Consider the following 15503-nt stretch of genomic DNA (forward strand, 5'->3'; position numbering starts at 1 on the left):
TACTATTTCTAAATATTGCTTGGCCCATAATTGAGCTTGCACATTATATCAAAGGACTATGGTTTCTTTCATATGAGTTTTCCTTGGATAGTGTTCGGCTATGGCAATGTGTTTTCATAGGGGTTTTCAGTCACATCCCGGATTGGCTCCGCCGTAGCACGATATTGTCGGCTTTGGGCCCCCCTGCCCTCATGGTAATTTTTTTTCTTCTTCTGGGAACTCACGAGCAACTTCCCAGTGGGTCACCCATCTTGGGATTGCTCTAGCCCAAACTCGCTTAACTTCGGAGTTCCCATCGAATTCGAAGCCAATGTGCTCCTAAGAGGCCTCGTGCTAGATGGAGGCGGGCATGTACATATAAGGCACATCACCCCCTCTTCGTTGGTCGATGTGGGATGTTACATTTTCAGTTTTTTTTTGCTACCCTTTTGTTTTCTCCCCCTCTTCTGTTTATCATTTGCAACTCTTCTCTACTCTGCGCCGCCCAAAGAACTATGCTTAGCCATATGAGGTTTTTCTTTGTCAGGTTCTGAGTTGAGTTGGGGTGATTCTCGAGGGTCTTCTTTGCTGTCACCTCTATGTGCTCGTCTTCGGGGGTCGGTGGGTGTATAAGATCAAGTACAATTTTGATGGTTCTATTGAGCGTTACAAAGCTCGTCTTGTTGCCTAAGGCTTTACTCAACAAGAAGACCTTGATTTTACGGAAACCGTTGCTCCTGTTGTGAAATTGGTCACCGTTTGTTGTGTACTAGCCATTGCTTCTATTCATCAATGGCCTCTTTATCAGATGGATGTTAACAGTGACTTTCTCCATGGTGATCTCCATGAAGAAGTTTACATGACCCCTCTTCCGGGCCTTTGTCGACAAGGGGAGAGTCCTTTGGTTTGTCGACTACACAAGTCCCTTTATGGTCTCAAACAAGCTCCTCGCAATTGGTTTCACAAGTTTTCAGTTGCCATTCAGAAAGCAGGATTTACACAATCTCTCTCAAATTATTCTCTCTTCACTCATACTTGCGGTACATCATTTACTGTTGTTTTAATCTATGTTGATGACATGGTGATCACAGGCAATGACGAGAATGCTATACATAACTTGAAGTCTTTTCTTCATAATCAGTTTCACATTAAATATTTGGGACATTTGAAGTATTTTCTTGGGCTAGAGATTGCAAGATCAAAGGCTGGAATTGCGATCTCCCATGAAAGTACACACTTGATATACTCAATGATGCAGGTCTTCTAGGTGCTCAACCAGTAGACTTTCCTATGGAGCAAAACTTGAAGCTCACAAACAGTGATGGTGAAGTGCTCAACGATCCTTCGTGGTTTAGACGATTAGTGGGAAGGTTAATCTACCTGACAATCACTCTACCAGAGATTACTTATGCAGTCAACATTCTGAGCCAATTTATGCATCAACCGAGGAAACCACATTTGGATGCCGCTTTACGCATTCTTCGCTATCTGAAAGGTAGTCCAGGTCAAGGATTACTTTTCTCTTCAAATAGCAAGTTGCATTTGATAGGTTATTGTGATTCTAATTGGGCAAACTGCCCCAAGATAAGAAGATCCACTTCAAGCTACTATGTTTTTCTTGGGAATTCACTCATATCGTGGAAGACAAAGAAACAGAAAATGGTATATTGTTTATCTGCTGAAGCAGAATATCGTTCCATGGCAGCTGCTACTTGTGAGCTGACTTGATTGTGATATCTTTTGAAAGATCTACAAGTTACAAATTTAGGTCTTGCAAAGTTGGTTCTGTGACAACCAAGCAGCCCTTCATATTGCCGCCAATCCCATTTACCACGAACGCACGAAACACATTGAGATTGATTGTCACGTGGTTCAAGAGGAGATACAAGCTGGACAGATTGCTGCCTCCTTTGTTCCATCTGTGTCACAGATAGCAAATTTGTTCACAAAAGCCCTTGGAAATAATGCTTTTCACAATGTTGTACGCAAGTTGGGCATTCTTGATATCCATGCTCCAACTTGAGGGGGAGTGTTGGAAATTAGGAAGTTTCTTTATTTCCTTTTCTGTAATTGATTGTAATTGATTTAAGAGTAGTCTCCAAGTAAACCTAGGATTCCTTGTAGGGTTTGTAAATCTTTCTATAAATACTTAGCCTTTTGGCTTTATCAATACACATAGAAATATTCTTCTCAACACAATGTCCAATTTGACAGCAAGTCTTTAGGAGAAATTGTAGTGATCACGGCGTCATGCCATCAGGTCAATGAATTTAGGACGGAATCTCAATATCTGATTGTGTGAGATTTGCTTGGCTATCTTGATTCGTGATATCCTTAATACTAGTGTGGTCCTAGTCTTCTATGTATCTCCATTAAATCTTCTAGGTTAGTTTATAATATTTGCACTAAAAACTTGTAAATTTTTAACATTTCTTTCTCTTCCTATTTTGTTTAACTTAAGCTTTGTGAATAAAAGTAATTTCACTTGTCCCTTCTTTTATTTATGAGTTGAGTACCTTAATATTGAGATTTAATTATAAGAGATCCTCTAAACTATAAGGGGGTTCCATCCCATAGCTCATTTATATGGTGGTCCAAAAATTAATACATTTAGACCCATTCTATTTTTTTTTTCTCGTTCTAGCTCTCGTTTGACTATTTGAGATATCCAATTCATAATTTTCATGATGATGTTGGAAGTTTGAATGAAATTTAAGGACATTTGTCCTACATTGGTAGAAAGAAGAAAGAGTGAGGTCTTTATAAGTGTGGAAGTCCCACACTTTGTAAATGAAAGTTAGGCCAAATGGAAACCAATTAGACTTCAAAATCGATTTAAGTATTGAATATTATATAAATAATATTTAATATTTAATTGTCAAAAAGATGGGCCTTAGGCTAGTCACATTTGCATGACATTGAACTTCATATATTTGTATATATTTGTAGGTTGTTAAGTTGATATATTTAATAATGATTGATTAGAAATGGAGAACGAACTTTCAGTACGTTTGAGATATTGGAGAAAACTGAGATTGATTGGATATATATTAGATTCTTTTTGGTCTGGATATATATATATTATGAATGTGAGATTATTGTGTGTTGTCGTATCTGTCCATGTTTTATGGGGAGGATATGTATCGTAATATATATATGTCCCTTTAATTAGTTCTTTTATAAAGAAAAGTCTGTTTTTTTTTTTTTTTTTTTCCAATAGGAGAAAAATGTATATGCCCAATGATATATAAAAAGGGAGTTTCACTAAAATACCCAAAATGGGAGCTGAAATTATAAAAATACCCAACACCCAAAACACTTTATAAACATACCCAAAACTCATCATTACACACACTCAAATATAAGGGAGTTTCACTAAAATACCCAAAATGGGAGATGAAATTATAAAAATACCCAACACCCAAAACACTTTATAAACATACCCAAAACTCATCATTACACACACTCAAAACCCATTTATAAACATACCCAAAACCCATCATTACACACATACCCAAAACCCATTTTGGGTATGTTTCTATGTTTAAATAGTGCTTGGGTATTTTTATAAATACATGTCTAGGATTGGGTATTTTTATAAATATCTAATATAAAAATACAAAAAATATAATATCGACCAGAAAAAAGAAGACGTTGTTACATACCTACTACCTAATGTGCCATCAAATTTCTGTGAAGAACACAAAGGCCAAGGCTCATACCCAAGTCCTAAGTTGGAACTGGTGTCCACTCTAATTGTTTGACGAAATGTTATTTTCTTTAATTACCCTTGTAGTAATTTTTTTTGGGTTTAACGATTTGTTTATTTTGTGATGGGAGAGGGTTTTTTCAATAGTTGTGTTACAATAATGACATTTTGTAGACTATTTTAGAAATATTAGACATGGTTGCCTTTATGAAATATATATATTTTTTGTATCATAGACATTTTTGCCATAATAACTTTTGGTGAAGCTTGTGACAGTGACAATATAAATTAGGACATATTTTTGTAATAGCATAGATTAGAGGAGAAGCCAAACCAAATCAAATCACCTATTTATGGATTTAGTTCGAACCGTTTAGGCTTAAACTCAATACTCTTTTATTTATTTATTATCAGTTATTTACAAAATGATACACACACCAAGTTTCGTACAACAATAATTGAAGTGTCACTATGTTGTTTATTTAAATTTGGGCCCTCTCTAGTCTTCATTTACTTTTAATAAGGAAGACTTTAATATATGTGAATAGTGTACATACACAACATTTGGTAATATAAAAAAAAAAAAGTTGTGTCTGGTATTACTGTTATTATTTTTAATGTTTCATTTTCAAGAGATTGTATTTATATACTTTCCAAATCCAAATAGTAAAGTTGAAACAGACGCATCATATATTTCTTACTGCTCATAATCAAACTAGCAATCCTAACAATTTCAGGCATATACAAAGTCAAGGTTGCATCCACTATATTAAGGGTTGATATGGTGATAACCTATAGGAGCCCAGTGCCAAAAAATAATAAGATTAGTATATATGTTTTGATTCGATTTGGTTGAATTCTGTATAGGTCCATTCGAATCAAACCAAACTAATTATGGTTTGGTTCAAGTTTACACTTTTTTTATTGTTAAAATTCGAACCAAACTAGTCGGACTGGTTTGAACAATTCGATTGGTTTTGTCCTGGCCCCTACCTCAAATTAAATGCATTTTCAATTTTATATTTGTCGGACTAGAAATTTCGTATCCTCCAACAAACATTCTTCTAATCCATGCTTGAAATACCATATTCACTTGCTAAAATAGCAAATTTGTTTTATAAAATTTGAAAGCCACGACAGATTGTAAAAGTCTATTCTCATCGTGTGGTATCGCATGAAGATACGATATGATGAAAATGCATGTGTTCGTGTTAATTTGTAGAACCATAAAAGAACCAAGACAATATTTTTCTTTGACTTGTGTCCTATTGTAGCTTGGAGGGATAGTGCGTCCATTACTTCTCAATTTGGTTTTATTGTTAATTTCACACTGCGGCACAAACTTTTGAAGAATAAATTTTCAGGGCCTCCGACAAACAATCTTCTAATTCTAATCCATGTGGGAGATAGAGGCCACCATATTTTCTTGCCAAAAAATTAATGAGTAGGAGGTTTCTATAAGAAAAAACTTTGATGCTCAAGTCAGTACTATGTGTTTAAGAAAAACTTCGTTGCCATAAATTTCTATTGTGGTTGTGTGTTTAAGTGGCTTTCTATAGGCATTGAAGTCTTGGGCTCAATACTCCATATTCCTCCTTTATATTCATGATGCACTCACGGATTAGAATTTAAGGAAAATTTGGTAACACTCAATAATATGGAAAATATTAAGGATATAATAAATGGGGTTTCTGAAGCTTGTCCTACTTTAGAAACTTGATGACGCAAAATAGTGTAATATTTTGAAACGAGTTTTAAACTGGAAATTTGGAAATGGGGTTTCTGAAGGAATGAGTTAAGGTACTGAGTACATACATTATGTTGTGGAACCCGTATAAGCTTTGTTCCTGTCGAAATCTACTTAACTTTGGGGAATTAATGTTGAATGTGCTGCCCACTTGCTTTTTGTTTCGGCCGATCCAGTCATTGGTTTGGGAAGGGAGCTGAAGGGTTTGGAAAACTTTGTTGATTTGGCAATGTTGTGTTTAGAAGACTTGCAAGCTAAAAGACCTAGAATGGGGGAAGTGGTGAAAGAGATCGAGAACATAATACATATCTTGCTGCTTTGGACACCAGTGATATTTCGGCATCAACTTCAGGAAGTTCTGAGGATGTGAATAAGGAAGTTCTCAGATTATTGTGACACTTTGACCTATTCCTGAGTAATGGGACCAGGCCTTTGATAACTCCAGAGTAAAATAAATCCTCCTGATATAAAATAACTTTTTTTTCCAGAGCTCAAACAAGGCTTTTGATCTCAAAAACTTCAACAACATCATTTAAACAAAAAGAAAAAAAGAAGAAGAAAATTGGCCGCTTATATCTGATAACAGACACCAAAGTGATCCCTGGACAAATTAACAAAGTAAGCTCTCTAAAGTGTGTATGGTATGATATTTGGCTAATTGCATTTTGATCTCTAAACTTTTTATGACAGACAGCAAAGTGATCCGGCTATAGAGAAAACCAAAGAACCTGCATTTTCTATATTGCTCGTACAAAACATACATAAATTTAATCTAATTTCAACCCAATGAAGAAAAAGATTAATTGATATTGTAAACGTGGAACATGTACATGACTTAATTGGTCAATCTATGATGACCATATTAGCTTCACTACTTGCAGAAGTAGTGTTCTCCATTCCCATTCCCATAAACTGTGCTGTGGAAGATTGCTGCGGACCATCATCACAGTTAATCAAGTGGATGAGTAAATCATAATCAATCGAGACGTCGAGCGCATTGACTTGGTCTTCTTCACTACCAAATGGACTAGGCCAATATCCAATATTATTGTCAGTGAGGCCCAGGCCTTGTTGAGTCTCATAAACATCTGACACCCTCTCTTGGTTACAAACTGCGTACGATCCCATGGCTTGTTCCGTGAATGGTTGTGCAGTGTCCAAATGTGAGAAATCGCTCATTAGGGCATCGCCATCACTGCCACCATGAAATTGGCTGACGTCATCAGTATAGTTTGCCCTAGCTTGGGAAGAGACCACAGTTCTTGGGTATGCAAAAGAGCTGTCCGGCTGAGATTGAGTGAGTCCAGTTGGCAAGTATGAAACACTCCCACTAATTCCAGTAGCCTCAGACATGGGAGTGCAATTACCAATAAATTCCTCAAAGCTAGTCACTTGTTGCGGCCTTTGCCTCTTATTTTGAGATTGTACTGGAGTGTCCGTTTCATTATCCTCTTCTGCAGTTCTCAACTTTCTCTTCCCCTTGTCATTCTTTCGAATCCGGCACAGTACAAACTGATTGGTTGAGTTTGGTTTGGGGTTCACCAATGAAGGGTGAAGGCTGTACTCGTGCATAATCCAGCAACCGTCTTGAACAGATTTAGGGTTTTCATAATGAAACCTTTTCCATATACCTAAATCGTTCTCCTCATTCTTCGGATCACTGACTGTGGTCCCTGAGTTCTCACCTTTCCATGTCCCGGACCCTATCGTGCGAGCCACGCGGGAGTCCTTGTCACTCAGGCTCTTCAATTTGGTGAAGAAATAAAGGTCTTCACCTTTGGCTAAGTTGTGTCCACCATATTCATGCCATATATCCCATGGCTCTATCTTACCATAAAGATCCATTTCTGGAATAACATTGTCATACATAAAGGATGTGCCACGAACCTTGTTAAGAAGATAATATCCCAATAACTGATCATCTCTTGGACGAAATTTAAAACCAACTGGAAGATTAACAACAGACTCAGAAGGTGCCATATATAAGCTATGTAGCAGGTTCCTCTTCGACTTTTGTTGAGAAGAGAAGATTAAAGATGATTTTGGTGTCTTGGAATGGAAAGAAAATGAGTATGTAGGCTGGTTGGCAGAGAGAGGGTGTTGGTGTTGGATTCTTTAATATGGAGGCGATTCTGTAATGAGTTTCTTGGGGTTTTGTGAGAGCCGTCTTCCTTCCATTCCTATATATATAGGAGTGCGTATTAGGGCAATTGGAAGCTAAACCTTATACGGGGAGGATTTGTGTAGTGATATCCGTCCGTGATTTATGGGGGAATATGCATCACCAAACTTTAATTCCCTAACCACCCTTTCTCCTTCTTCTTCCACTTCAAACCCTAAAAAATAAAACCAAAGGAAGAAAGGCTATATACTATATGCCATTAGCTTCCGTTGGGAGCATATAATTATATATTTCTGCCAAGAATTTAATTGCTGGTATAAGGAACTTGAAAAGATGTTAAAATCACTTGAATGCGATATCATTTGACTACTCAATTAAATTATTGAAATTTTAGTACCTTCTTGAAGCACCATGTTCATTGATTTTGTATGACACAATTAGATGTCTAAACGGTTTCCTATTTGTCTAATTTTTTTGTAAGGATGATCTATGAATGAAGACCTAAAAAATAAATAATTTGGATCATTAGTTTAGGCCGATTTACAAAAACTTAAAATCAAACCATATACGGTCCATATAAGTTTTTAACAATTTGACTTTTTATTGGTCAAACCCAAACCAAACCGATAATTATGGTTTGGATCCGCTAGTTTTATTGGTTCAGCTGGATTGATGCCCATTAGTTTTAGGATATTTACCCTAAAGTGAATAATATATTAGGTTTTTCTATCTACATGTTAACCATAAAATTCTTGATCTCTCTTCTACTTATCTCCCTTAAATCTTCTAGGTTAGTTTATGATATTTGCACCAAAAAATTTAAAAGCTCTACTCTTATTTGGGAAAATTAAAGAGAGAGTGCAATGTGAGGGAAGTGTGTTTGGACATTTTTTTGGGTAGTTTTTATTTTACTACGTTGAAGTATATATACCGAGTTTTAGCCTTCGATACATCAAGTTTTTTTCAGCCTTAGACATCAAGTTTGCTATATTTGTCCATGAATTTTAGCCTGGTCTTCCTCTAGTCTAAAGATTTTAGACAAGTGTTTGGGTTAAACCGAAGACAAGAGGGGTCTAGGAATAGGTCTGCAAGCCTGGGTTTGCTCAAAGAGGGAGATGGGGAATAGGAAGAGGCAGGGCAGGCCCTGACTTTTCGGCGGCCCTAGGCTAGCAATGAAAATGAGGGCCATTTCTCTTTCAATCTCCTAAATATAATAAACTAACATGGAAAAAAAATATATTATGCAATTAAATACAATTTTGATAAATTTTTGTATTAATAACTGACACAAATTAATGTGCAATCATCCAATTAAAAATACCCGTAAGTGCACGAATCTATTGAGGTATAGATTATGTAAGTACGGAGTCGATCCCACGAGGAACTGTCGGCTTATTTGAGTACGTAAAGAACACTTATTTAACAAAACACAAATGCAAAAAAATACAAAAAGGAAACTAAAGAATGAGTAAAGAAAGGTAAAAGAAAGGAAAGAAAACAAGAAACCAAAGAAAAACACAAACAGCAAATTCTATCGCCTGTTTATCACCTATTTATCACCTGTGAACAGTGCCATAAACAGTGACGACCGGTCGCTTTTTGGCAGGTTCGTTTCTCTGTTTTTCAGTTTCGACCTCTGTCCAGTTTTTGACCTATAACTTTCCAACCGTTTGTCCAAATTTCACGTTTTTTATACAGTTGGATTCAGCACATAAAATGGAAGAACACATCGTATACCAAGAGTAAAAAACAATTACGGAAACAAACGAAATTTAGTGAAGAAAACACACAACGTTTCAAATACACACACACACACACAAATTGGGGTGGGGGGTGGGGGGGTGTTGATTTGATTTGAGTGACCTATTTCTAATGCTTAAATGTAAATGAACTCTAATTTTAACAAGAATAGAAGGAATGGAAAATCAAAATGTGAAAGTAAAATGTAACAAACACTAGGGTTTCAGAATCCACCCAAAACAATCCTACCATGTTCATGGACACTCAAGTGATGAACTTTAAATGTGTTGATGAAGATGTTCGCAATCAAGACCAGGTCTAGTGGCTCAAGACACATTGATTCTCTCTAATATAAGTAGAGTGCAAGGCTAGTGCTACAATACTCGTGCCTTCCCTATAACCAAATCTAGGTGTGCTTAGTACTTCGATTCAATTACAAGAAAAACCCATTAAGGTCAAAGAGAATATGAACATCACAAGAATCCTAATAGTATGATGTTTACATTAGGCATTCAAGAAACCAATTCACATGGATGATTCTTACTTCATCCATTTGTTGCTTTGGAAAACATGAGAATACACATAATCCCAACAACCTCAAGAAGCATGCTTTCAAAGGTGATCAATCAAAGAAAAACATACATCCACTACTACAAAAATCGCAATAGACGACGGTAATCCACGTCATGTATCCGGTTTTTCAACCGTCGTGAAATCGACTGACATCTTTTGATGCATAAAACGACGACGGCAAATCCCCGTCGTCTATTATTTGTAAAGATGATGCTTTTACTCAAAACTGTCGTCTATTATATGTAAAGACGACAGTTTTTTTGAAAGAACTGTCGTTGTTTTGTTATATAGACGATGGCTTGTGACAAAAAATCGTCGTTGTTTAGAGGTAAGGACGACGTTTTTGTTAAAACCATCGTTAATTGTAGGCAAAATACAACGGTTTTTATTTAAAACTGTCTTTAATTGTATAGAAAGATGACGATTTTTTGTTAAAAAATGTATGTAAAGACGACGGTTTTTTGTTAAAAATCATTGTTGATTGTATGTAAAGATGATGGTTTTTACAATAAAACCATAGTTGATTACATTTTAGTTCAGTCATCTAATAACACTACTACAATTATGGAAAACCACGACCCGTAATAGACGACCGTAAAACTAAAAGAGGGATTATTATCTATAAAATATTTATATAAGGATTACGAACTCCACCATCATACGTACCTTTCCCCCCCTTGGATGATGATACATGGAAATTGTGGATATGGTCTGGATATGACGGAACCCGGGGCATACCTTAACGGGGTGTCGCTGTAGACCCTTAATTGGGTAGTCTGCGTGCGTAGGGCTGTTTTCAGGCGTACGAGTCTTGATTCTTCGTCCGTACGTGTTGGCTGAGAGTTAGTCCCCCAGTTGGACGGCTCGTCCCTAGCCACATAGTCCGTTTGAGGGCTGATAATTGTGAGCTAGTCAATAATCCCCTGTTGGATTGTTCTCCCCAGTACATGATGTGCAACATCACATGTACCTCCCATTGGATACTGATACATGGAAACTGTGGATGTGGTCTGGATATGACGGAACCCGGGGCATACCTTAACGGGGTGTCGCTGTAGACCCTTAATGGGGTAGTCTGCGCGCGTAAGGCTGTTTTCAGGCGTACGGGTCTTGATTCTTCGTCCGTACGTGCTGGCTGAGAGTTAGTCCCCCAGTTGGACGGCTCGCCCCTAGTCACATAGTCCGTTTGAGGGCTGATAATTGTGAGCTAGTCAACAATCCCCTGTTGGATTGTTTTCCCCTGGTACATGATGATGGTGAGATGTGGGTGTTATTATATTACATGTACGTATATGTGGTGTCGATTATGGTTTGGGATTTGTGAGCCTGTACATGCATGAACGTATAAGCCCTGGTTTTGGGCAGTGTTGTTTGGCACCATACGCCTTGGATAGGGTATGGTTGCGGGATTGAACTGTTATAAAGGGAATAATTTGATGATGTGTTCATTGTACATACGCCTTGGATAGGGTATGGTTGTGGGGTTTGAACTGATATAAAGAAAGAGATTAAGAATGAGTTTATTTTGTTTTATCGGAATCGGACTTGTGACCATTGACATGAGAACTACGTGTGGCTTGATCCCTTGTCCAAGGGTACGTAGGCAGCCTGGGGTTTCACCAGGTGCAGCTGCGGAAATTTTATTGCGTTTAAAGGGTTTCATCAATTCTGAATGAGTGATCGAATTTTTGATGTGGTTAATGGATTCGAATCCGGTTTAATGATTTTTTGGGAGTAATCGTAAAATTGTTTGAGATCATGAATGGTTTGGTTTTGAATTATCTGAAGGCCGGAGGCCTATTATGTGATTGCATGTTGTTAACTTGTGCATGCTGCCAGTTGGTGTTTTAAAATGTGTTTTATGCAGGTTGAAATTTTTGGGAAATGTTCAATTTACAGGGGAGACTCTGCCGAATTTTCGGCAGAAAGTCTCGGTTTTTAGTAAGTGGGCCCGAATCGGTAAGATGTCGGAATTTCCACAGGATTCGTCTCGGGTTCCGAGGAATTTCGGGGCGGGTCCTGTCACCCTCTTTCTTGTTGTCTCTCTCTCTCTTCGCTGGCTCGCTCGATCTCTCTTGCTAGCTGGCTCCATGTAAGAGCCTCCCTTCCTCCATTCCACAGGTAACAACTCTCCTTCTCTTAGGATTATTTTCTAAAATTTTTGAAGAATCAATTTCTATATCCCTAATCTGATTTAGGGTTAAAATATTTGGGTGTTTAATTGTAAATTATCTGGGCAAATTGTTATATTTTTGTAAATATTTTCGATTTGTATAGAAATTAAGGCAACTTTTGCAACTTTTCTGAATTTTTTTGTTTTTTTTGTTTTAGGGATTTATATATGTGTGAATATGTGTTTGTTCCTCCATTGTTTATGAGATTCTGAATTAGAGAAATCCATTTGATTGAAGCTTGGAAACAAAGCGTGTATGGAGAAACAGATTTTGCTTGTGACTCTGTCGATTTGAGTTTCTGTTTGGATGCTGTGAAAGCTGAGACAAAGGGATTTGAAAAAGGGGAGCATAACTTATCTGGATTGGCAATTTCAATATAGTATGTTAACTTGCAATATTTAAAATTCCAGCTCTTTGCCCTCCAATATATATTTGTAAAAATTTCATAAGACCCATTATATATGACGTACCTTACTTTAAAACAACAATAAAAGAAGCTGTTACTTTTGTTTGGAATGTCAGGCACTAAGAATTCCTTTGTAGCAAACTGAAAAAGACATATTGAAATTGATTTTTGTTCAGGTTAGATTCCTCCGTATCAGTCTATTTTACTTTTACTTTTCTTTTGAATTCATCAAATGCAGTGTTGTTTTCCTTTCCTTTGCCAGTAAGTATATATGATCTTCTGATTTCCACTATGTTGAAAAAATTTTAAAATGGGAGTTGAGCCCCTTATGTTTGAGTGAGACCACCGTGTATATATGTATCCTTTGGCTTATCATTGTTCTATTAATTGTGGAGGAGTTTAGGAGAGGACATAGTGGATTTGACAGAATATCTTGAGATCAGAGGATCATTTTATCTTGTCTTTGAATTGTGATCTTTAACATTTCTAAACACACAAGTTTAAGTTGTAAATTGTTTTTGTAATGTGGTTTTTCATTTGTTCTTCTGTGTCAATATTGATTTTGAATTTTCCATTAGTTTTGCTATTCTTCCTTTTTCTGTGGATAAAAGAGATTTATACTACTTTCATTTGTTTATTTTCTCTGGATTTTCTTTTGGGTTTTCATTGCTTTGGATTTTCTACCTTCTGTCTCTACAATTTGTTTGAGTTTTTATTGATTTTGGCCTAATCCAATTGTTTTGATGTCAATAGCAATGTGAAGGGTAACATTTGACGATGGGTAGAGGCTGAGGACAATGGATAGGCATGTGAAATAGTAGTTTTTCTTTGAGAAAGCCAATACTTTAATTTCACCCAGTAAGTCTAACATCCTTATAGTGTGTTTGGAAATTGTTTTAGCATGTCTGTTTTCAAAGAGATATGAGGTTGCAGGAAATTGTAGTTATTTTCAATAGATTTAACAATACACTTGTGTTCTCTGTTATGTTTTTAGTGCTCATAAAGCAACTCTAAGTTAGTCAAAATGTTCTTCTGTATTGTGTTACAAATGAACTTTTCCTGCATAAGCTTATGCTTGTATAGATGATGCATATTTTTTGTTAGCTAAGATGACAGCAAGATAATGTAATCTTATTGCGGTTTTTGATTGCTCAGGTAAGATGACATGGCAAATAGGTGCTGCAGCTTATATCAAGTGCAGCTCAAAGACCTAGTTGGTAGACAACTTAGAAGAATATAAGATCCATTTGACCAAGATGACTTAGAACACTACTCCAAGATGACAGCTGAATGTGGAGAATAAGTACAAATTGTGGAAGATACACAACCATAGGTTAATGCTTGGGATATGGTATTTTGTAATTATAGGTTATAATGTTATAAATATGGTATTTTGTATGGATATAGTAGGAATCAAGATTGGTAAACAATGTAATTACAATTGAATATTCAAGTTTTATGAAAGAAATAATTTTTTAGTATATATATTGTTCAGAAAGCATTATGATTGTTTTTCTAGTTAAAATTGTTAGAGAATTGTTGAAAACGAAAAAAAAAATATAAAATGAAATAAGTACATCATTTTTACATATAATAAACGGCGGTTTTTTGGAACAAAACCGTCTTCTTTAGATTTAATAGACGTCTTTGGATATAATAAACGACGGTTTTTTTTAGAAAAAGTGTCGTTTTTACATTAAATAGAGAAAAAGTGTCGTCTTTACATTTAATAGATGACGGTTCTATAAAAAAAACTGTCGTCTTTACATTCAATAGACGACAGTTTTTTCAGAAAAAGTGTCGTCTTTACATGTAATAGACGACGGTTATATAAAAAAAACTGTCGTCTTTACATTTAATAGACGACGGATCTTTTAAAAACCGTCATTTTTACATATAATTTACGACGGTTAATTACCGTCGTAGTTTGACTTTCAAAAAGATGACGGTCAATTTAACGACGGTTTGAAAAAGAAAAAGACGACGGTGTTTCCCCGTCGTCTATTTCAATTTTTGTAGTAGTGTAAATTCCTAGGTTGTTATATTTTAGTTTTTCTGTTTCCTATGATTCTATACAACTATTTTTACTAGAAAACTAACCGTAATGCTTTATTAATGAATATATACACTCAAAAATTGTTTCTTTCATAAAACTTGAAGTTATTACATAGTTAACCAATCTTTATTCCTACCACATACATACTTCCTACCACATCGATAACATTAACCTAAATAATGAAGCTACATGTGATTGCTCACAAATTCAACCAATTCGATATGAACATCAATTTGTTCTTGAGTGTGTGAGTTAGCTCTGTCTTCTTGCACATTTTCCATGTTGTATTCACCTCCCCTGTAGCAGTATCAGCATCTCTTTTTGGCCTGTAAAATTAACATCAATCTTTACAAATGAAGCTTGAGACAAAGTGGTTTAAAGAACAGTTTGTTTAAGCACCTGCCACATTCGATACAAACTTAATAATACTATTTTAGTTATTCACTGATTTTATGTTTCAATAAACATGGCCATGAGGAAAATATACATACCTGAAGGGTGCAAATAGTATCCGTAGCTGACAAGATAACACCAAGTGCTCCATGTAGAGAAGTGATGAAATAAAAAATATGAGCATAAAAGGGCAAAAATAAGAAGGAATAAATGTTTCAAATACAACACAAATATAAACTCAAACCACCAAAACGTGAAAACTATCAACTTGAAATTGATGTTGGTTATAATATACCACAACAACCTACAACTTTGGGTATTACCTGGAAGCAGAGGACAAGGTCTCCAACCTTCAAATTTTGACAAAGTCACCCTAAACATAAAAGGACCACCAAGAAATCCAATGACAAAGTCACCTTTGTTTGTGTTCTAACCATGCCCCATTTTTTGATTACCTTGCCTCAAATTCTAACTCTGATATGTTTTCGGTCTTTTCTTCTGCTTTCAAATGCACAATAGTAAAATAATAAAATGATATGCGAATGATATTATGTGAAACAGATAAAAGCAGATAAAAGCAAAGCGCAATTAATTTCAACAGATA

The 15503-nt window shown here is 35.9% G+C and overlaps 1 protein-coding gene across 1 annotated transcript; it reads right to left on the minus strand.

Moving 5' to 3' along the window:
• Nucleotides 1-6278: 6278 nt before the first annotated feature.
• On the minus strand, nt 6279-7415 carry LOC110758268 (uncharacterized). The gene has a single exon (XM_021960079.2). The coding sequence runs from the start codon at nt 7413-7415 to the stop codon at nt 6279-6281; it is 1137 nt and encodes a 378-aa protein (XP_021815771.2).
• Nucleotides 7416-15503: the final 8088 nt, after the last annotated feature.

The sequence above is a fragment of the Prunus avium genome, chromosome 4 (assembly GCF_965620075.1).
Source record: "Prunus avium chromosome 4, drPruAviu1.hap1.1, whole genome shotgun sequence".
In the NCBI taxonomy this organism is placed as follows: Eukaryota; Viridiplantae; Streptophyta; class Magnoliopsida; order Rosales; family Rosaceae; genus Prunus; species Prunus avium.

Bases quoted from the DNA above. Each gene is read 5' to 3' on its own strand.
- LOC110758268 (XM_021960079.2), bottom strand. From the start codon at position 7,415: ATGGCACCTTCTGAGTCTGTTGTTAATCTTCCAGTTGGTTTTAAATTT.